Raw genomic sequence first — 23,502 nt, forward strand, 5'->3', positions numbered from 1 at the left:
GGAAGTTGTGTAAAGGTGTGGCAAAGAAAGACGTGACAGATTTTTACGTGCCGATTTGTGGATGAGTGGACTGCATTGTGAAGTAGGAAGCATGAATAAGTTTAAGGTTCAATATAAATTTAATACTGTTTTTCTGCACCATTATCAAATTCAATACCAAATGTAACATCACCACCTTCATCCCCAAAATATATGTAAAGTATGATTACCTGGTTTTGGTAATTTATAATGGCGTGCTATGTTTTTTGGTAAATGTAGCCATTTTGATACATAAGGGCAGCTTTATTTCAGTTCATTAAGCTTTGCTATAAATATTTTTAATATCTAATGAGCAACATAAAATCTTTTAAGAATTATATATCGTATTTTATGTCTGATGTTTTTAAATTTTTAAGTGTACTAATTTATATCATTGAATATAAAAATATTTAAAACAAATTTTATTACTTATTTTATTCCCATGAAGACAGATTACTTGCCCATGACGAGGGCCACTGAATATAACACGAAGGGAAGATGAGATGTACACTGATATGCAAAGCTTTAGTTAGTTTCACAATATATCTATATGTTTAATGATACACTTTTAAACATAGACTTGGCAAATAATAGCCATCTATGCTCATTCACCACTAAACATTAAACTAACAAACCTTATCACCTAAAGTTGAAAGTGGCAATGATTGATTATCAACCAGAGATAGATTAAACACCCCATTCATAACAGCAGGCTTTGCAGTGATAAAATCCAAGACTAGATCATTGCATTCCCTTCTTGACATGCTGGCTAATGTAGCTGTCTCTAAGAAACTCAAGAAATTCAATTTTCCTGCTCCTAGATACTGATCTTTATAAGGTCTTTTCAACTGAAGGTTAGTTAGCCAGTCTCATTTGGAGATGTCGGGGTTTGTTCACCATTTGACTCATAATTAATACAAATGAACCAACTTCTCTTTCATTCCTGTAGAACAACATCTCTCACTCAGTCTTTCCCAAAGTTTGCAGCCTTCACTTCACCAGATGCCAGCCTGGTTGGCCGAGTGGTTAGCGTATCTGCTCTCCAGCCAAAGGCTCCGAGTTCGAATCCCACCATGGGTATGGAAGTTGGTGATTGTCTGTGATAATACTAGTGCTGGTGGTGATGACCAGTAGGTGGTGTTAATGTATATGATGATGATTGTAGTTACAGTTCACTGTAGTTAGTGGATTGGGTGGTGGAGACGGAGAGTTGTAGAGTAGGTGCCCTCCCTCGATGAGTCTTTGGACTCCTTGAAGGTGTCAAGTAATAATAATAATAATAATTCCTTCTTTTCTTTTACTCTCTTGACCACATGGTCAAGAGAGTAAAAGAAAAGAAGGAATATTGGATCCACATATGCAAAAGACCACATGGTCTTTTGCATATGTGGATCCAATACACATGTATATAAAACTATAAATAAGGGAGGCTGACACTGATCCCAAAAATTTCAGTTTTATTAAAGATTATTATCATTAAGAAATTTCATGACCAATAAGTTTCATACCTATCTTACTCAAAACCATACAAGAGTTAGGATTTATAAAGTTTTGAAAAAAAAAAAAAAGCATTCTCTATTGTATGGAAGTGAAATATGAAAGCTACAGAAGACAAAAGAATAGAAAGCAGAGAAATTAAATCCGTACAACTTTTCTCTCTTAGGGACAAAAAAAAGCAGCACAGAAATACCTAAAGAACTAAAAAATTAATCAGTAACGAATTAAACTACAAATAAAAAAGAATTGGATCAAATGTATTGAAAGAATAGACAACCGAGATTACTCAAAGAGATTCTTCAGTACCATGTAACTAGAGGACACAGAAATTGATAATGACCAAGGAATGAAGGAATGGGAAATATGATCAAGTGATCTTTGCCAAAGTAGATAAGACTGGAATATGCCACAGCATAAAATCTCTTGAAGAATGATGAAGACACATTTTAATTTTTGTCATATAAATTTTATAGAAAAATTATTTCTATCAAAATTGTATTAGTTTTGAAAAGAGGAATATTCAGGAAACTGTTATTAACTGTAATTTTTTACATCTCTGTGTATGTACATGTTTAAATTTTGAAAAGTGAATAATGTGATAAATTATTACTTTATGATCATGATATATAAATATTAATATTGCAGCTGTACTCCCAGGACCTCCTAAAAAAGTGTTTGTGGAACAGGTTTCCGATAATGCATTAAAAATTTACTGGCAACCTCCTGCTAAAAATCCTGAGTTAGTTCAGTGGTATAAAGTATTTTGGAGACCCATAGGATCGAGAGAACTATTTAAAGTATGTTCATAAATTAGTATATTAAAAACTACAATGAATGTGAAATAAGTGTAATAATTCTATTTCTTTACTGCTTTTTCGTATTACACAGTATTTCTCATAGAGAGAAATTTTTAATCAGATAGAGGTGCTCTAAACACTTATGTTTAGAGCACCTCTATCTGATTCAAAACTTTCGTAAACATGATTTTTTATAAGAAACCACTCTACTTTGTAGAGCCAAAGGCATTACAAAGAAAAAAGAATGACCACCAATAAAAAAGCAGTGACTGCTTATTAGGATTCAATGTAATTCATACTGTCATAGGTTTCAAAGCGAAATTTATCAATTGCCTTAGATATATTTCCTTTCTTTTCTTGAAGCTTGCAGGAAATAGATAGGAAGACCATAATCATGCACTGGTGGTCCAGTACTATTTTTTTTTTCCCCACCCTGAGTAAGCTCTAGGACTTCAAACATGAAAGATTTTATGTAAATTGTATTATGATATTCTTAAAGTGTGTTGTAAGAGATTTTACATTACTGGTTAAAAAAAAAAATTGCAAGAAAATGTAATTGTTGATGAATTCAGTAATAATCATGTAATTTTGCTAGATTCTTTTTAAATAAGTTCAATAATGAATGTATCATTACAATAATGGAATAATTACTTTTTTTCTAAGACAGGTTATTCCTTCACATCTGCATGAAGAACTGGGGAAGAGAGGGAATGAGAGGAAGGAGAGATAGTACAGGAGCTAGAGATGGAGAGGTGACAGGAAGGCAGTTAAGTGGGAGTGTAAGGAGAGCAACTGTTAAAGGAGAGAGAGGAATGCAGATGAGCAAAAAATTAACAGAACAGTGAGAGGTATGGAGATTTGGCGATTTGTGGTGTGCAAAATAGAATGCTAGAGGAACAATAGTAATGACTGTAGCAGTTAAGTAATATGAAAGTGTGTATAAGATGATTTTGATAGCAGATATAAATGACCTGAGAGGCAGTGTGAATCAGGTAGTGAGATTTGAGATGAAGTTATATGGCAGAAGAGTGTGAGAGGAATGATAGTAAGCATGTCACCAGATATGAAAATGGACAGTTGAAGAGATGTGATGTTGAGAGCATAAATAATGAATGGCATGATAGCAAGAATATGCCAAAAGAGAGATTTGTATTATGTGGATGCTTGGAGTGCAAATGGAATGCATTTGAACAAAAAAGAATGTAGGCATCTGGAGAGAGTGTTGTTCTTGGGGCAAGTGATGTGTAATGTGTTATTAGTTCAGGGAAACTAGAGTTGTCAGGAGAGATGGAAGAAGCAATGGCCTCTTGTGGAGATAGACACTCGGGAGAATGCATGGTGTCATGCAGAGTCGAATGGCATCTAGAGGAAATGATAATATGTATAGAAATACTGACAATGCATTGATGTCTCTGTATACAAATACCAGCAGTATCAGGAATAAAGGAGATGAAATAGTGGCATAGATAGCCTCAGAAGGTACCAAGATTACTGGGATCAGTGAAACATGGTTGACAGAAATAGAGGGGTATAGCATATTTTGGCAGGATATGAATGGCAAATGCAGTGGCATATTGCTTATGATGAGTGATGGGTTGTGTCCTCTCAGAGTGGAGGATTTGGAGGGAAATGGCACTAATGGTTTCGAGAGCATAGGGTGTGAGGTGGAGGTAGGCAGGACTAGACAAGATATTTAGTGGAATATTGCTCTAGACAAAGTAACACAGAGTGTCAAGAGTAGGAAATGTTTAGGTAGTTGAGTTTGGCAAGTGCAAAACAAGAAATCAGTGATGGGTTGTGTCCTCTCAGAGTGGAGGATTTGGAGGGAAATGGCACTAATGGTTTCGAGAGCATAGGGTGTGAGGTGGAGGTAGGCAGGACTACACAAGATATTTAGTGGAATATTGCTCTAGACAAGGTAACACAGAGTGTCAAGAGTAGGAAATGTTTAGGTAGTTGAGTTTGGCAAGTGCAAAACAAGAAATCATTTTGGGAGATTTAACTACAGCAGTGTAAATTGGAAAGAGGAAACAGAATGTAGTAGTAACAAGGGAATAGAATTTCTGGAAATCTTGAGGTACAAATACCTTAGGAAAGATATAGTAGAAGGAACATGAGGTTCAAGAGATTTTGGATTTGGTCCTAGCATCAGAAGATCTGACTGTAACTGAAATGTCATTCTGTACTCTAGTGAAGAGAGAATGACCATATAGTCTGTAACATTAATGCAAATTAAATAATAACACCAGTACAGAATGCTGCAGACACGATGCTGGTCACCCACACACTCTTCCACTATACTACTCTTTAACGTCTGTCAGCCACCATATTATTCCTGTTACCATCTTTCTATCCATCACTTTTGCTAATTTATGTAATATATTATCCTGTCAAATGCTTTGCAAAGTACTGTAGTACCGTGACAGTTCCATTATCCAACTGAAATATCACATTACAAATTTAAAAGTGGAATGGTCAAAGTGAGAGAGTGAAAACTACAAAACTGGGAGGAAACTTGCACATGATCAATCAAAACTAGAAAACAGATCAGAGTTTGTTGTCCAATGGCACCAACTTATTGTGCATCTCCATTATCAGGTATTTTCTTCGACTGAATGAATGAGGATTATTATTATTAATATCTGACCTCAATGGAGTCAGACTCATTGCGGGAAGTACACTGTAACACACAAGCTCAGCCAACTGTGCCTTAAACTGATTCAATGTGTCTACATTCACAACACACTCAGGCCATGCATTCCACTTAGCAACCACTCTCCATGCAAATAATCTATTTTTCACTCCAGGGATGGCCTCTTGCTCTACCTACTTCTTCCATTCTTTGAAAAATTCCTTCAATGTCAACCTGATAACAACTCCTGATTAACTTTATATGTCTCAATCATATTCCCTCCCCCTCCTCTTCCCATTCATGAAGCTTTCAAGACACATTGAAAGAATGTAAATTGCATACTGCACATTCCAAACACCACTGATCACCTTTGTTAATCTTCTCTGGATTCATTTCTAATATATCTTCGTCACCATGAAAAACACAGTGACCAAATCTGTGCACAATAATCCATATGAGGCCTGATGAAGGCCTTATACAGTGGAATCATAACCCCTTTATTTCTGAATGTCAAGGTGCTCTGCATCACTGTCATTATTTGATGTGATGACTTCACAACCCATGCAATGTGGCCCCTGAATTTCAGATCCTCGTCCACCACCACTCCCAGATCTCTCATCTCCTCTGCTTTCTTTAAAGTTTCCCCACCAAGTGTATACTTTGCCATCGTTGCTTGCCAAATTTCAAAACCTTACACTTTGCAATACTGAACTCATGGATCCACTAACCTGCTCATTCATACAAGCTATTCAACTCCTCCTCAAAAGCTATAGCATCTGTTTGACTTTGTATTGCTCTCTCCCCAATTTTTGCATCATCTGCAAACAGTTCCATATCACCAGTTAAACCCATTCCAATATCATTAATATGCAAACCGAACAACAATGGCCCCAATACACACCACTGCAGCACACACCATGAGTGACTTTCTTCATTTGGGATACTCAAACTCACTAGTCTGTTATCCAGTCCCATTTCTTTGAGATTATTTAACAGCTTGCTGTGTGGCATTCTATCAAAAGCTTTTGAAAAATCAAAGTGTACCACTGTATATGCATCTTCTTTGTCCAAGACATTTGCTACCTTGTTATAATACATAAATGGATGACATAGAAGAGGATGACATGCTTGCTCACAATCACATCATCCTCTTCTATGTCCTCTACATTTGAGTTTTTCTTATGAGCTCTTGATATCAGAGATTTAATATTCCATATTTTTGGATAGGATGGTGATTAATGTACATACTTAGATTGGCCTATAATTTGTAGCCACAACCTTATCACTATCTTTACTTTATGCAGTGGAACAATTTTACCTTCTTTCCGCTGTCTTGGAACCTGTGCTGTTGTAAGTTCCTATAAACAGGCATGCCAATACTAATTTCCTGGAATACTCCCTTAAGACATTTGGTGATATGTCATCAAACTCTATCGCATACTCATATACCTCCTACTTGCTCACAATCACGTCATCCTCTTCTATGACCTACATTTGAGTTTTTCTTATGAGCTCTTGATATCAGAGATTTAATATTCCATATTTTTGGATAGAATGGTGAGTAGCGTACATACATACTTATGAATGCAAGTATCTGTTACATTGATCAAATTCATTTGCCCAAAAATTGAGTAAGTGAGCCATGGTTGGATGAGGATAACATCCTAAATCCAGAAATAAAGATGGAAGGGTATGATGTTTTTATTTGTTGTTAAGACCAGTCTACTTGTATATAAAGGCTGTTGACTTCAACATCAGTTGCCTCAATATCTTATAATGCAAAAATATTAAAGGGAGAGGTGACTACTCAGACTAGTTTTGACCCTTATTATAATCTCATTACTGACAGGCAGACTGAGGAAGCTGTCAAGTCAACAGCCTCCATATATTCAAGTAGGCTAAGCGTGAAGATATTTCACATGTAAACTATTTGCTTTTGCTTGGATAAAGGATTAAAACATATTTTTTTGTCAAGTCTGATATGTCTTTATAATCTCTGAATGCAATGAGGTTTTAAAAAAAGCACAATTTGTATTGTTAACATAGAAAATCAATTTCTTCATAGTCTGACAGAAGACATTAATATATATATATATATATATATATATATATATGTAGAAAGTATTTTACCTTGGGTATAATAGATGTTAAAGATACCAAGCTATTTTAAATCTGGTTTTACTCCATTTCCCAAGTAAGCAAACAGAAAAACAAGTCAAGTTTGCACCTGCAAGTGTTGCAAGTCTAGCTGACCCTGCATGTAGTGCAAGACCAAGGCAACTCATGGTAAAAGTAGAATAAGCTCTGATCACTAATCTTAATATTTACCATTAATGCAAAGCACATCTCCTGGAGGAGATGTATGATGCTTTGTATTAAAGGCAAGGGGCCACTACCCAGACCAGTTTCGACCTTTATTGAGGTGGGTGAGAGTAAAGAATAAACCCATCATCGTTCTATTGAAAAATAAAGGGGTCAGAGTGCCCCTAAAGAGAAGTAAAAGAGGGATAAGGAAGTGACAGAGAGGTCAAGGTGGGGGAGGAGAAGAGGAGAGGAAGCGGAATAGGATGGGAAGGGCGGGTGGGGGATAGGGAAAAAGAAGAAAAATAGGCCTCAGCTCATTATTCTCATCTTGCTAGCTTAAAGCTATCAAGTGATATTTCCTCACCCTCCTCGGAGATCTGCCTCAAGAAATCAAAAGGACCATGGAGGTAGCCGGTGCCCAGGTGACCTGCCCCTTCAGGGCAGCCCGCCTCGAGTTGGCCTGCGCTGCCTGGGTTTTTCCTCCGAACTACCTCCGTGGGAGACCAGGAAACAAAACAGACCTCGGGGGGGGGGGGGGGGGGGGGGGGGCGCAGAGACCAAGAAGATGACTCGGAGTGGAGCTGCTGCTGCAGATGGAGATCTTAAAGCAGCAGCAGGCAGAACTTGATGGTGTTGTTTCTGACAGTACACAGGATTGGAGGTGAACACCACTTGTTGTTAAATTTGGTGTCACCCAGAGCCTCTCTCTCGAGATGTAAAAACTTCCTTAAGGAGCCATAGAACATGTAGAGGACGATCCAAGAGAGATCCAACATACTGGGAGGATTAGCATAGTTGGAAAATTTTTCCTAACCTTCCAGATGCGATATTTAAATTCATTGATGATAAATACTAGTAACTTCTGCCTGTTATTGGCTGGTGGAGCGAACTGCAGGAAGATCACTTGCTCCTGCAGTAGGAGGGGGATGCGGAGCACGTCGCTTAGCCTCCTCCAGATGAAGATGGAAATGGGACACCCGTAGAAAGCGTGCTCTATGGTGTCCGGGCTCCGGCAAAAGCTACATAATGGGTTCCAATTGTTGTTGAACCACCAGTTATTCACGTTGACTGGAAGGTGTCCATAGGCTATCCTCCAGGCCAGGTCCTTTCTCGACGGGTAGCCTCGATGTTTAGAGAGGTGGCTGAAGAGGATGTCATTGTTGTTGATTCCTAGATCCGGAACGTCAGTATGAAGGATGTTAAGGAGATGATCATACCACATCTTGCTGTTCCGGATCCCGGCAGTGTTGACACCCGACGAGTGGAGTTGTTGTACTAGCTGGCAAAGTCTATTGTATTCCTCTGGAACAATATCCGCCTTGGGACCCTGGTGGGCTGGGATCCCGAAAAGGGGAAGCTTAAAGCCTAAGAAATACCGCACAGGATAGCTGCAGGGATGGTTGGTCTGTAGTATCCTGCTAAGATGGAAGGCGGTATTGCTCAGGTATTTGATGTTAAGGACGGGGAGGCCAAAACCCCCCAGCTTCTCCGGAAGTTGAAGGATCTTCATGTCAACCTCCTGGCGTAGACTGCCCCAGAAGAACTTCAAGGGTTTCCTGTAAAGCCGAAGTTCTTAATCCTTGCTGAAGTTTGTTATATTCACGACGTGCTGGTACGTAGGGCACAAGATGGTCTTGATGACAGTAGCCCTAGAGGAGAGTGACAGCTGTCCGTTTGTCCAGTCCTTGAGACGCTCGACTGTGGTGTTGATAAGTTGTTGAATGTCGAGCACGGGCTCTGCTGCAAATGGGACCCCCAGGATGGTGAGGGGGTCTCCTGTAAGGACGAGACCCATGGGGATGTTGTTTAGGTCCCAGACTCCATACGTCTTGATCTTAGTTTTGTTGGGTTTGGGTGTTAACCCCGACACTTTGAACCTCTCTAAGATGTTGAAGAAGCTCTGTATAGAGTCGTTGTCCCTGAGGGTGCCCACCATGTCGTCCGCATATGCAATTACTTTGGAGTCATCCGTGGTGAGTGGTAGTGGAATCCCTCTCACAGCACGTGAGCTGTTGACTGCCCATAGAAATGGCTCAGGGGCTAGTGCAAAGAACAGTGGACTGAGGGGACACCCTTGATTGACCCCTTTCTGGATGTTAATGGGGTCCGAAAGGTGTCCGTTGATGAGGAGGCAGGTGGAGCTGTTCATGTAGCTTCCTCTGATGATGGAAAGCAGTCCGCTGCTGACCCCGACTTTCTGCAGGATGTTAAACAGAAAGGAGTGCCGGACGTTGTCGAACACTCGGTTGAGATCGATGGTCAACAGTGCCATTGAGTACATCTTAAGGTTGACCAGACGTAGCAGTTCTCGGATGAGGATGAGATTAAACTCCATCGATCGGCCAGGAACACCATACACTTGTATACTGTTGATGACATACCTCATCCCCAACTTCAGTCTGTCATTGAGAACACGGACGAGGATCTTGTAGTCCGTGTTCGACAGACTGATGGGCCTCCAGTTTTTGATGTTGGATGGATCCCTGTTGGCTTTGGGGATGAATACTGTATGGCATTCCACGAATTCTCTCGGCGCGTTCCCTGTATTGAGAAAGTTGTTGAATAGTGCCACGAGAATGGGGAGGATGTAGTCCCAGGCTTCTCAATAGAGTTCTGTGCTTAGTCCGTCTGGCCCAGGCGCTTTCTTTGTACGGCACTGCTTGAAGGCTGATGTTATTTCGGCCGCTGTAATTGGTGCATCCAACCCTGCTTGGATGTGCACAGGGAAGGGGTCAATATTCCAACAGGAGTAATCTTGGGGAGTACTGTTGTCCTGGTAGAGGGTGTTGTAGTACCCCAGAAGGCCTTCAAGATGTCGGGTGTTGTGGTGTAAGTACACCCGCCTTCAGTGATGGTGGTGATGGTTCTCTCCTGTCGAAAATTGACATAGCGCCTGTTGTAGAAAGCAGCCGATTGCCTGTCTTCCGAGCGGAGGTGGAATCGGATCTTGGTGTTCTTGTCTTCCACTTGCTTCTGTCTCTCCACTTCAATGTCGAGATTAATGTCACGGATGGCATTGTGACATGGAAAGCCTTGGCATTGGCTGGCCACGAACCAGCTTCTTTCCTTGTATAGATCACGAAGCCGAGATCTTCTGAGGAAGGCACGTTCTAGACCCCATTTTATCATGTTTTCTTTGATGTTAAATTTTAGTTGTGCCCACGCGTCCCAGTCCCAGCCAGCGGTGCTCCAAGTGGAGCACAGTTGGTTAAGCTTAGCCGAGAACAAGGACGGGTAGTCTGGTGGTAACTTCCAGGGGCCCGGACCAACTTCTACTGCTTCTAGTGGATGATACGTGAGCACAACCATTTTGTGGTCTGAGATGGTATAATTAATTTGAACATGCCTTATGGCTTCGGATCTGGAGACAAGGGAGGGTGACAGGTAGAACTGGTCGAGCCATGTGCCGATACCTTGGCCTGTCCACGTATAATCCCGACAGTAGGGGTTGTGAGCCCTCCAGATATCCATCAGCTGGAGATTCTTGAAGTGAATTCCCAGTTGCCTGTAGCCAGCAGTACCTGTATTGGGATTACCCCCCACTTTATCGTAGGCTGGGTCTGCCATGCAGTTAAAGTCCCCCATCAGAATGACATGATGGGCGCCATATAAGTAAGTGTAAAGTGACTGGAAGAAAGTCGATCTTGATGTTGGATCTGCCGGGGCGTAGATGTTAATGTACCTGGTGGTACAGCCCCGGTACTTCCAGTCAATGGCGAGAACTCTCCCTTCTGCATCCCTCTGGATATTATGGAAGGCTCCGATGAGGGGGGGGCTAGCATAAGTATCCCGACCCCGGCGCTGTTTCTGTTGCCGAAGCTCCAAAACGATGTTACGGGGTACTTATGGCTTAGTTCCTGTGTCCTTGTAGTGGAAAAAGTGTGTTTCCTGCAGGAACAAAAGCCGGATGTTGAACGTTAGCATGAGCTTCCACACCTCCTCTTGTTTTGATGGTGAGCGAGGCAACGCAAAAAGGGGGTGGCGGCATTATGATGTTTTACGTTGTTATACCCAGCCTAGGTCCTTGATTCGCAATTGCTTGACATATTTTATTAAGGCTTCAATTTGTGTGGGGGGGGGGGGGTAGTATATCCCGCACCCTGCAGACCGGCTGCCAGTTCTGCATATGAGCTCGAGAGGACCTCGAACTCGTGACGGCTGTTCTTAATCTTGAAACTTGCTAATTTATTGTTCACTATTTGATGGTCAAAGCAGTTGAACTGGGAGCCGGTGTGTCTACTAATTTTAGAGTTAATGCTCTCTAGATGGTGGGAAGGGGTTTCCACCTCCATTTCGGACTCAGATGTTGTTGAGTCCGTGCTTTTTCTGGAGAGGCTTCGATGTTTTTTCCCCATTTTAGGGGAAGCCTGCTCCTTCCTCTTCTTAGGAGGTTCTTTGGGGGGTGGAAGTTGATGTTTCCCTTCCTCTGTCTTCTGTTCTTCTGCAGGGTGGACACTGACTACTATAGGGGAAATATTAGAAGCGTCTACAGACGAAGTCTCCTCCGATGTTGAGGGGGGGGTTGTTCGTTGTTCCTCCGTCGCTGATAGTGGTATGGTTGAAACGACCGAGGGGGGGGACTGTTTCCTCGGCTGATGTTGTTGCTGGGGGGTGGAACAGTACCTTCTGCTGTTGATGGTGCAGGACGTTTCGTAATTGTCCCTAGAACTGTTTGAGAGAATGTTTTCTCCCCGATGGTGTTGAGGAGTACCGGAAATTCACCGGCGTCTCGAGCAGGCTGCAGGGTTCAATGGTTCAATCGGTGCCCCTGCCCGCTCTGCAAATGTGCGCAGAGGACACGATGTTATTTTGTGCTCTGTATTGGAGCACTTTCGGCAGGGGTGTGGGCACTGGCTGGAGATGTGCCCGACGCCGACGCAGTTGAAACACTTGGCTCGGGGGCAGTCACTACCCAGATGTTCAGTCGAGCCACATCGCAGACACTGTCTTTGTACCCCTGGATAATTAACCATGACAAGCGACGTGCCGATGGTAACGAGGTTGGGCACTGGCTATCGCATGTCCATGGTAAAGGTGACTTTGCCAGAGTACCAGGCGGGGTCCTCCTTAGAGACGCTCTTCTTTATATTACTCACTTTCCCCCACTTACTAAAAGTTTGTACAAGCACGTCTTCTCCGGCTTCTAGATATTCCATAGGGAAGCGGTCGATCTTAATTTGACGTACTTGTGACCCCACCATGGTAGGGGTCACCTGCTTCCCTTGGATGGGGAAACCCTTTAGAAGTTGATCTCTCGAAGCTAAATTCTTGACTACTATAAGAAATCGTCCTCTTCCATACGGGGTGAAGGAGTAGATGTTAGAAACTCCTATTATCTCCTTAAGGGCTGTAGTGAGTGCTCTAGGATCCTCCATTCCTGGAATCTCCACTCCTAATGTCTGGGTCCTGGGGGGGGGGGATGGGGATTACTCTGCTCATTATTAGTCTCTGCGTTCTAGAAAAAAAAAGAGAAAAATAAAGAGTCCTAAGATTCTGTAAGAAAATCCCGTAGTGCGTATAAACGCATTACCAGCAAGTTAGTAGAATTAATACTAAGAATGCGAAAGGTTAGTACAACAAACTAAACAACAAGTATAAATAACAAAATATTAGTAAGTAACAAATTCAACAATGAATAAATACAATACTGTCCTGCCGCAATTGAGGTCTCGTCAGTGGGAGCCAGGCTAGAAATACCAAGATTTTAGTAATACAGAGCTTATAAGTATTTTACCAGAACAAGTTACCATAAGGTGTTTTAACCTTATTAAATAAAAATCTCAGGAGGAGATATAAATGCAGAAAGTATTTTACCTTGGGTATAATAAATGTTAAAGGTACCAAGCTATTTTAAACCTGGTTTTACTCCATTCCCAAGTAAGCAAACAGACAAACAAGTCAAGTTTGCACCTGCAAGTGTTGCAGGTCTAGCTGACCCTGTAGTGCAAGACCAAGGCAACTCATGGTATTACTAAAATCTTGGTATTTCTAGCCTGGCTCCCACTCATGAGACCTCAATAAAGGTCGAAACCGGTCTGGGTAGTGGCCCCTTGCCTTTAATACAAAGCATCATACATCTCCTCCAGGAGTTGTACTTTGCATTAAGGGTAAATATTAAGATTAGTGATCAGAGAGTATTCTACTTTTCCCATGAATTGCCTTGGTCTTGCACTACATGCAGGGTCAGCTAGACTTGAAACACTTGCAGGCGCAAACTTGTCTTGTTTGTCTGTTTGCTTACTTGGGAAATGGATGTTGAAAGTTTATTTTTCACTTGGTCAGACTATAATAAATTTAGTTTAATCCTTTATCCAAGTGTGTGCAAACAAAGTTTGCTCCTGAAAGTGTCTTCAGGACTGGGATAAATTGGTACAACACTGGGTAACTCCTTGCAAAGGTGGAGCAAGCTACCATCACTCCTATCTCAGTATCTCTCATAATGCAAAACACATCTCCTTGTGGATATGTATAATGTTATGCATTAAAGGAAGGACAACTACCCAGACTAGTTTTGACCTTTATTGAGATCTCTTCAGTGGGAGCCAGGCCCAAGTGGAGATACCAGGCAGAAGCATTAGCAAGGTCATCTCCTCCTATAGGAGCTGCCAAATCGTGTGCCACCTTTTTATTAAATTACTCTGGATTTAGAGAAAGATGTTGAAAGTTTATTTTTCACTTGGTCAGACTATAATAAATTTAGTTTTATCCTTTTTAGTCTAACCAAGTGAAAAATAAACTTTCAACATCTTTCTCTAAATCCAGAGTAATTTAATAAAAAGGTGGCACACCTTTTGGCAACTTCTATAGGTAAAGATGACCTTGCTAATGCTTCTGCTTGGTATCTCCACTTGTCTCCACTTGGGCCTGGCTCCCACTGAAGAGACCTCAATAAATGTCAAAACTAGTCTGGGGTAGTGGCCCTTCCCTTAATGCATAACATTATACATATCCACAAGGAGATGTGTTTTGCATTATGCGAGATACTGAGATAGGAGTATTGGTAGCTTGCTCCACCTTTGCAAGGAGTTGCCCGGTGTTGTACCACTTTATCCCAGTCCTGAAGATGCTTTCAGGCGCAAACTTTGTTTGCACACACTTGGATAAAGGATTAAACTAAATTTATTATAGTCTGACCAAGTGAAAAATAAACTTTCAACATCTTTCTCTAAAAATCTAATCTAAATGATCACTGAAGAGATCTTCACTTGGGCCTGGCTCCCACTGAAGAGACCTCAATAAAGGTCGAAACTAGTCTGGCCCTTCTCTTAATGCATAACATTATACATATCCACAAGGAGATGTGTTTTGCATTATGGGAGATACTGAGATAGGAGTGTTGGTGGCTTGCTCCACCTTTGCAAGGAGTTGCCCAGTGTTGTACCACTTTACCCCAGTCCTGAAGATACTTTCAGGCGCAAACTTTGTTTGCACACACTTGGATAAAGGATTAAACTAAATTTATTATTGGGAAATGGAGTAAAACCAGGTTTAAAATAGCTTGGTATCTTTAACATATATATCTTTCTTCTGGTTCCCATCTGTATGCTACCATTCTAGGGAGAGATGATTATGAGCAAGGTTGTTTCCCGTTGCCTTCCTTGCCATAGTATTTATGACTGTAACCTGTGTGTTCACGGGGCCAGTTTGCCTGCTTGCGGGATGAAAAACCCCAAATAAACTGGCGGAAAAAACCCTGCTGCCCATGCCCAAGACCGGCTAACTTGGCTATGGCTGAGGAAGATCCTTAAGCTCCTCACGTCGTGGACGGGAATTGAACCTAGGACACTCCTTCCCCAGGCATATGGTTGCGAAACGCAAAGCCACTAGGCTAACCGCGCAGACTATATATCTTTAACATATATATATATATATATGTATATATATATATATATCTTTAACACATATATATATATATATCTTTAACATGTGTGCGTGCTAGCTAGTCATGAATTTCTAATATCCATAACTCAGACTATGTTTGAAATATTGGTTTATAAATGTCTGGATTCATGGGATGAAATTTTGACATTTACTACTCTTTACAGTTAGTTAAAAATTGGTATGCATTTATTGACACTCTTTTAGTGTAATCTGTTGGTTTTTCAAATTGCATTTTATTAAAAATGGAATTTGAATCATAAAACCATATTCTTCATTCTATAAATTGAATCATCTGTCAAAATCAGTTTGTCAGCATGTACAGCAGTTATATCTTTTTTGAAGAAATATAGAAAGAAGTGATAGTTCAAATAAAACATCATACATTGGTGCAAGTCAGTTTAAATTTTCTCTAAGAAAATACACTTATAGAGTCCATTAAATGCACATTAATTGGTTTTAGGTTGATTTTTATTATACTTGTTGACTCAAGTTGGATGACAAAATGATAAATTATGTAGGCCAGTATAATTTACCATTTTGTCTATCTATGCAAGAGTAAGCAAACAAAGTTTGCACATGAAGCATCTTCATGACTAGGCTCCTTATATAAAGAGGCAGATGACTTCATATCAATTGCCTCAGTATCCCATAATGCAAAGCATACCTCCTTTCGGACTGGCATAATGCTCTGCATTATAGAGGGATCACTATCCAGACCAGTTTCAAACTTTATTGATGTATCATCAGTGAGGGCCAAATCTAGGAAGATAACAAGGATGAATTAATCCAGAAGTCATATTTCTTAAACACAAGGAGTAAAAACATGTAACGCCTTATATTAATATAGTTGGGATCACAGATTTTTCACTTAGTTAGTAAGTATAATATACTTTGTATATTATATTCTTGTTTGTAATTCTTTATCCAAATATAAGCAAGCAAAAAGTTTGTTCATGAAGTATCTTCACAACTTGGCTACTTGTATATCAAGGGATGACTCACATCAAGTACCTTGGTATTCTATAATGCAAAACACACTTGTCATAATGCTATGACAAGAGTATAATATTTTAGCAAGCAAAATTTACTTTGTAATCAAGTGAAAAAACTTTCTAGGACTATCTCTGTTTAAGATTATTTTAAAAATAAGGTAATGCACTATTTTGCTACTTATGTATGGAATATATATGATTTCTGCATGAATTCATCCTTTGGCAAACTTCCTGGGTTTGACTCCCACCAAAAAGGAGACCTCATGGCATTTGATAATGTTCATCTTTGAGTTTGCTTGCCTCCTGGGGAATAGAGAGGCTCTTGGCAGGTTTTTGCCTGTCATTGATTGGAGCTATTGCTGAGTTTCCTGTCCTGGAGTCATTCGAGTCAGGAGTAATGAGTTTAGTAGTGATCCTTTAAAGTCACTCATTGAGATTTCAAGTGATCTTGTATATCACTCAGAGTTTTTGGAGAGGTATCCCAATGAAGGTTATACCAACACGTACCAACAGAATGTTGTATGTGCCACTGTTTGCTCCAAATCCACCTTCAGGTTGGTGATTCTGGAATGTGTAATTTTTTGCAGGCTACCCTCTCTCTCTCTCTCTCTCTCTCAAGCTCCAACTGCAATTTGAAGTCCAATAAATTCAGATCTGGACTTCCAGTTGGCCAATCAGATGGTGATATGTCATTGTGTACATTTGCCTCCAGCCACTTTTGTGTGGTCCTCACCCAGGGGCTGAGTCCTGTTTGAAGGTCCACTGCCTACTGTGAAACAAGGTATTGTTCAAGGGCTGTACTACCATAGGTTCCAACACAGTGTTTTTGATACGCTATGGCAGAGGTTTTGACCCCTTTCTTGCAGAAACGCATGTAACTTGGATACCTCCTGATACCTCCCCACACACACACCAAACCATCACTGATGTGGAATGATGACTTCTCTGAATCTTCGTTGCTATGGCACGTGCGACCATCTGCAACATATATACCCAATTGTTTTAGCAGTTAAATGACTCTTCAGTGGCAAAAATCTCATCTGTGAAGAGATGTTCATGTGTGTCTGTTGTTCACGTACCACAGGAGAAGTGACTGATTTTATCACCCTCTGCCACATAATTTGTGGTGTTAGGAAGTGTCCAGTAGTGATGATAGATGTGATGATAGGTTCACATCTCTAAGTCATCGATTAGTCATCTCTCACGACATCACTTTCTGCATTCTCACAGGATTATGGCAGAGGCATGCCTTCATAGACCTAAGCTGTTGCATTCTAACACAGCATGGTTGACCTGTTCTTTGGCAGTCAGATATGTCTTCTGTATTGTTTATAATGGACAATAGTCCAATACACAATTCAGGGGTATGGATGACAATTCTGATGAATAGCAGCTGTATAAGTTTTTATAGAAGATGCAAGTAGGCAGAAACTCAGCACCTGTGTGAAAGTGAATGAAGTGTAATAGTGAGTGAATGAGTGAGAGGATTCATTGATCACTGATTGTCCTTTTCTGTACAGAGACCAGTATCTTTAGGAAGCTCTTAGGGGCACATACCAAATATGCAAGCAATATTCAATGGTTGGATGATTTGTATAAAGTTACAAGTTGCTTGGAGTTAAAGTAATGCTTTGAGTAAAAAAGAAAACTTAATTTTTTCAAGGCAGAGGCAGCAACATTTGTAATATGTTTGTGCCAAGAGGGATTCACAGTTAGTATTATCTCAAGAGATAAATCTCCTCATACATTGGGATTTGGGCATTGTCCAAAGTAAAGTTGGACGAGAAGAGTTCTTTTTTGTGGGAAATAAAACAGAGTTGTAACAGTATTGTGTTTTGCTTGCACTGAAATTGAGAAGATTATCAAAATCCCACTGATGAATGTTTTGGTGAGCTGTATTTAAAGTTGTAGTAGTTAAGGCTCTGGAGATTATGGTAATTTGTGCATTGCCGAGTTTGTCAAATGAAAGGGAGGAATGCAATGTGCTGTCATCAGTCAAGGCATGCATTAGGTTGGTAGTCTGCTTAAGTATGTTATTTACATATAGAAAAATAGGGTGGAGAGAACAGCATTGTAGGATCCCTGCATCTCTTAAAAAATAAGGAGTTATCCACCATTACCTGAAGAGAGCATCCAGTCAGAAAGCCGGCAGTCCAGCTGCAGAAGTCAGGGGACAGACCATATGATGGGTGTTTACTTAAGAGGCCTTTGTGGCAGAGACATTCAAAAGCCTTATATCAAGCACAACCACTTGATATAATCACTTGATAAGTGAGTAGGTCACCTGCTGACTGTTGGTGACAGCAACCATACTACTGGCAGTCATTTATTAGCTGAGAGTCTGGAAGATAAGATAGCAGTTGAGTGTTAATAGCTCTTTCCATTACTTTGGAAAGAAAGAACTGAAGTAAGAGAAATTGGACAGTACTTTGAGGGTATAGATTTGCCACCTTTCTTAGGGATAGGTTGAATTTTGGCTAATTTCCAGACTGCAGGGTTGATACCAGTGGAATAAGAGACTGTAAAAAAGATGACAGAGAATGGAAGTCAACTCTGGAGAATAGACCTTTAGGCAATTGGAGGAATGCAGCAGCACCTGGAGACTTTTTGATATCCAATTTGAGCAAAATTTTCCTAATCTCTTTTTTGGCAAAACGACAACTAGGCATTGGTTGGAGGATATTTACCAAAATCAGCAGTAGAAGATTTGGAGGAAGAAGCCAGGATATTGACTTTTTCTGTGGGTGATGATGGTAACAGTAGTGGGAGCTGTTTTGGGAGTTGCGACCAGTGGCTTTGGTAGACACTAGAATACATGGTTTATATTTAGACAGGATGCAAATTTCCTGCTTTTAACTCTCTCAAAGTCCCTTTTTTTGATGGGTTGATAGTTTCTTGCAGCTTTCTCAGCTTTGGTATAAGTGGTATAGGTAGATAGAGTTTTGGATGCAAACAAGGATACTGGCTTGCATCCATGCTCAATGGTATGCTCGATTTTTCTCTTGTACAATTTGGGCACACCTGTGGGAGAACCTAGGCTTAGATGCGGGGTAGGAATTTAGAATGAAATAGGGAATAAATATTTCCATGCTGATAAGAATTATTTCCAATGATACAGGGTGTTCGGGATAAATTTGACAGTTTCGTAAGGAAAAAGAAAATCTTCTTTGTATCTATTAAATTTAATGAATTGACAAAAAAACATTACAGGCAGAGTTAATTACAATACTATCAACAAGATTTACTCAAAATAACCACCATTAGCATCGATCACAGCTTCAATTCTGCTTCGGAACCTCGAACAAGCTGATGCTACAGTCTCCCTGGGAAGGGCCGCAAAAACTGTTTTAATTTTATCCATTAACTGGGCTTTTGTATTACTGGAAGTGCGATTGGTGTCTTTTTCAACTGCGCCCCATACAAAATAATCCATGGGGTTAAGGTCTGGGGAGTTTGGAGGCCAAACATTTGGACTGGTGAAGTCGTAGAAATTTTCAGACAACCATTTTTGACTTTTCCCAGAGGTGTGGCAAGGGGCCGAATCCTGCTGCCATACATACGGCCTACCATTGGCTACCCTTGTTATCCAGGGCTTGACTACAGTTAGCAACTCCACGAACAAAGCCCGAATTCCAATGCCAGGGTTCTTCAACACCTGTTCCTGCAGATTTGCGAGGAATTCTGCTGTACGAACGCAATCAGATCGTCTGCTAGGGATCTTTCTTCTTGCTACATCCTCGTAGTCACCATTGCAAGTCTCTAGTTCATGCCTGATTGTTTTTACTGTATTCAGGGAGCATTGGGCAGCAGTCGTAATATCATTATTTTGATGGCGGGCACGAATCATCATGATACAAGTTATTCTCTTCCATGATTCAGGTGGGTTCCAGCTATCCATCCTTTCTGACATCTTGTATATGAATGAAGAAGGGTTCAAACTTTTAAATGAAGAGAAGTGTGTGTTAATACATGTAACTTACGGAAAAATATAATTAATTATAAATATGTCAAATTTATCCCGAACACCCTGTACATTCAGCGCATAAGTTTGGATCAGATGGCCAGAAGCAATACATTTCCATTTAAAGAAATGTAACATAGCAGTTGCATAGGTCATCCCACTTGGCTTTCTTGTAATGCCATATGATGCATGGATGTGAGTGTTTGTGTTCATGTTGTTGCATGGGAGGCAAGAGATCAGCATGAGATTGTGGTCTTTACTACCTGGAGAACTGACTACATTCTACAGATATCCCTTGATTAATGCGATTAATTAATCCCTCAATGTTACCATGAATTCATCCATGATCGATTACTGTATTAATAATTTGTTTTATATGGTACTCAGGAAAGATAAAAAATGAATGCAAAGTCGTTTGAACAGTTTAATGCTAGAGGGATAGGGCTGGTTCAAGGTTTAGAGGTACAGGAGGAGAGTGTGTTTCAGATACTGAGTACTCTGGATGTCAGTAAAGCTTTGGGACTGGATGGTATTTCACCATGAGTTTTGAGAATATGCTAGGGAACTGACAGTGCCTTTGACCTGGCTTTTCAATGAAAGTCTGGTTTTGGCAAAGGTGCCCAGGGAATGGAAGGAAGGTAAGATAGTGCCATTGCATAAGGGTGGTAACAGACTGGAAGTGTCTAATTATAGGCCGGTCTGTGTGTCATCAGTAGTTAAGATCTTGGAGAAAGTAGTGAGGGACTGTATACAACATTGGGCAGATGAGGGTAATGTTATCTGTGAGAGTCAACATAGATTTGTGAAAGGGCACTCTTGTTTTAGCAATATCCTACCTTTTATAATACAGTTACAAGAACATTAGATGAGGGAAAGGCATATACTGCAATTTTCTTAGACTTAGCAAAGGCATTTGACAGGGGTGCCACATGATAAGCTGATATTTAAGTTGCAGCACATGGGTCTGGATGTCAGAACGGTCAACTGGATTCAGGATTGGCTGTTCAATAGGTATCAGAGAGTTGTGTATGGTGGAGCAGTTTCAAGGAGACAGAGGGTTACAAGTGGGTATCACAGGGCTCAGTACTAGGACCTATATTGTTTAACCTTTATATCAATGACATTGTCAGTGGATTGCAAGGGGATATTCAGTTGTTTGCGAATGATGCGAAGCTGGGAAGGATTATTAGTAATAGTGCAGATGTGGTAGCCCTGCAAGAGGATGTGAATAAGCTAGATAGATGGGAAAATGAATGGGAGAATCGGTTTAATGGAGCAAAATGTAAGGTCTTGAGGTTTGGGAAACATCGATGGGATGCTGCATACTCTATGGGAGGAGTTATACTGGAGGAAGTAGGGGAGACAAGAGATCTGGGGTTGATGATTGATAGAAACCTGAAGTTTAGGGGACATATTGCAAAGGTGGTGAAGGTAACACAGAGGAGATTGCTGCAATTATGAGAAGGACACTGACCTGCAGATATAAGAGGGTGATCATTCCATTGTATAAGTCTCTGATCAGACCACACTTGGACTATTGTTCTCAGATTTGGTCTCCAGGATTTGAAGGGGATAAATTAACTGTGGAAAGGATACAAAGACAGATGACAAAGATGGTTTCAGGACTGTACAAGGATAGTTATGAGGATCGGCTGAGGGAATGTGGACTGCAGAGTTTGGTGGATAGAAGAAGGAGAGGTGATATGATTGAGACTTAAACTGTTGAGAGGTGGTTACAGGGTTGACACTGGGGAGTTCTTTTGCTTGGTTGAACAGTGGGAAGGAGTGATGACAAGAGGCCATCCCTGGAAGTTACGAAAGGAAACTGTGAGCATGAGGGTGAGGAGTGGTTTTCTTTGCATAGAGGGTCGTTGAACCATGGAATGCATTGCCTGATGGAGTGGTGAGGGCGAGAACGGTCAATGAGTTTAAGGAGTGGTATGATAGACTTTGTGTTTCTTAGTGTGGACCTCCCCTCGATGAGTCTTGACAGACTTTATGTTCTTAGGAAGGACCTCCCACAATGAGTCTTTTGACTCCATGGAGGCCTGAATAATAATAATAATAATAAATTCTATAATAACAAGCAAAAAAGACTCTCTAGACCTCGGCACACAAGCATTCTTCAATTAACATCTGGATCCATATCCATTACTTGATGCTTAAGTGATTCTAAACTGCAAAATATTCCACCCAGTTCTTTGATTGTTATCTCCTTTGGAACCTCATCTTCACATTCCATTTGTTCATTGTCTTCATGTGCGCATTGTTGTTCAATTTCAAGAAGATCGTTGTCACTGAAATCTTTTGAATTTGAATCCAATAATTCTTTAACATCTTCTGCATCAAAACATCAAAATCAGTTCTTCACCAATAGCAATGATTTCTTCAACCACATTGTTCACAGGATTCTGAAACCCACCTAAGTCATTAGTGCATTCTGGCAAAAGGTTTTTCCAGACAGCTCTCATGCAACTACAAGACACTTGCTCTCATGAGTCATGAATGTTTTCAATTATGTGTTTAATGCTAAAATTTTTCCAAAATTCTTGGAGCGTAATTGCATTTTTCTCCCATTGTTGTTTCTACTGCCTTTTAGAATGTCTTTTTAAGAAAATAGGCTTTGAAAGTTGCAATGACACACACATGTCCATGGGTTGTAGCAATGATGTCGTATTTGGTGAAAAAAATAAAATTTTCACATTCTCATACAGATCATTAAGAGAATTTGGATGACCAGGTGCATTATCTAAAAGCGAAAGAGCTTTGAAAGCTAAGTAATTGGCTGACTCTCAGACTCTGGAAGCACGGCTGCATGGGAGGAATGACGTCATCATGCTCATGACTTTCTTTCTCTCGGCCAGGAAACACTCCTTGAGGCTTGCATGTTTAAAGTGCGTTAATTAAGTGCATAAATTTAAAGGTGTGTTAATTAAAACTCTTGCCATGTATATAAAGGGATTGTCGCAATTTGATTAACTGCATTAATCAAATCCCGTGTTAAGCAAGGGATACCTGTATTTGGATGGTTGAGGAAGAGGTCCAAGGTATTTGGAGAGTGGTTGAGGTTTTCTGGTAGGCATGTGTGCTGTTTGTTAAGTCATTGGTAATGGTGAATGATTCAGCCTTTCTACCTGCTTGATCTGTGCAATTGGAGTAGGAGAGCCAGCCAGTGTTATGAACATTGAATCTCAAAGGAAAATTATCCTCTTCATGTGTGCATATGCAACACTTTTGAATGTGACACTTCCAAACTCATCTTTCATCTCTTGATAATTTCATACTGAAGGTTGAATAGCTAAATTAAACTTTTTTTTCAATTTTTTTCATACTATTTATACTTTATCTTACTCTGCATATTGAAATCTAATTTGCATATGCATCTTATAAATGAAAGTGACAAACAACCTTTAACACATG

The 23,502-nt window shown here is 40.4% G+C and overlaps 1 protein-coding gene across 1 annotated transcript in view; it reads left to right on the forward strand.

The window, feature by feature from the left end:
• LOC150104547 (Ig-like and fibronectin type-III domain-containing protein 1) overlaps positions 1-23,502 on the forward strand; it is a 548,674-nt gene that overhangs the window by 448,236 nt on the left and 76,936 nt on the right. The window contains exon 24 of the mRNA XM_090395576.1: positions 2,161-2,312. Coding sequence (XP_090251702.1) covers positions 2,161-2,312 — 152 coding nt within the window. The remainder of the gene's footprint in view (positions 1-2,160; positions 2,313-23,502) is intronic.

The sequence above is a fragment of the Typopeltis vanoorti genome, chromosome 7 (genome assembly GCF_054136105.1).
Source record: "Typopeltis vanoorti isolate ZY-2024b chromosome 7, IOZ_Tvanoo_1.0, whole genome shotgun sequence".
NCBI classification, from domain to species: domain Eukaryota; kingdom Metazoa; phylum Arthropoda; class Arachnida; order Uropygi; family Thelyphonidae; genus Typopeltis; species Typopeltis vanoorti.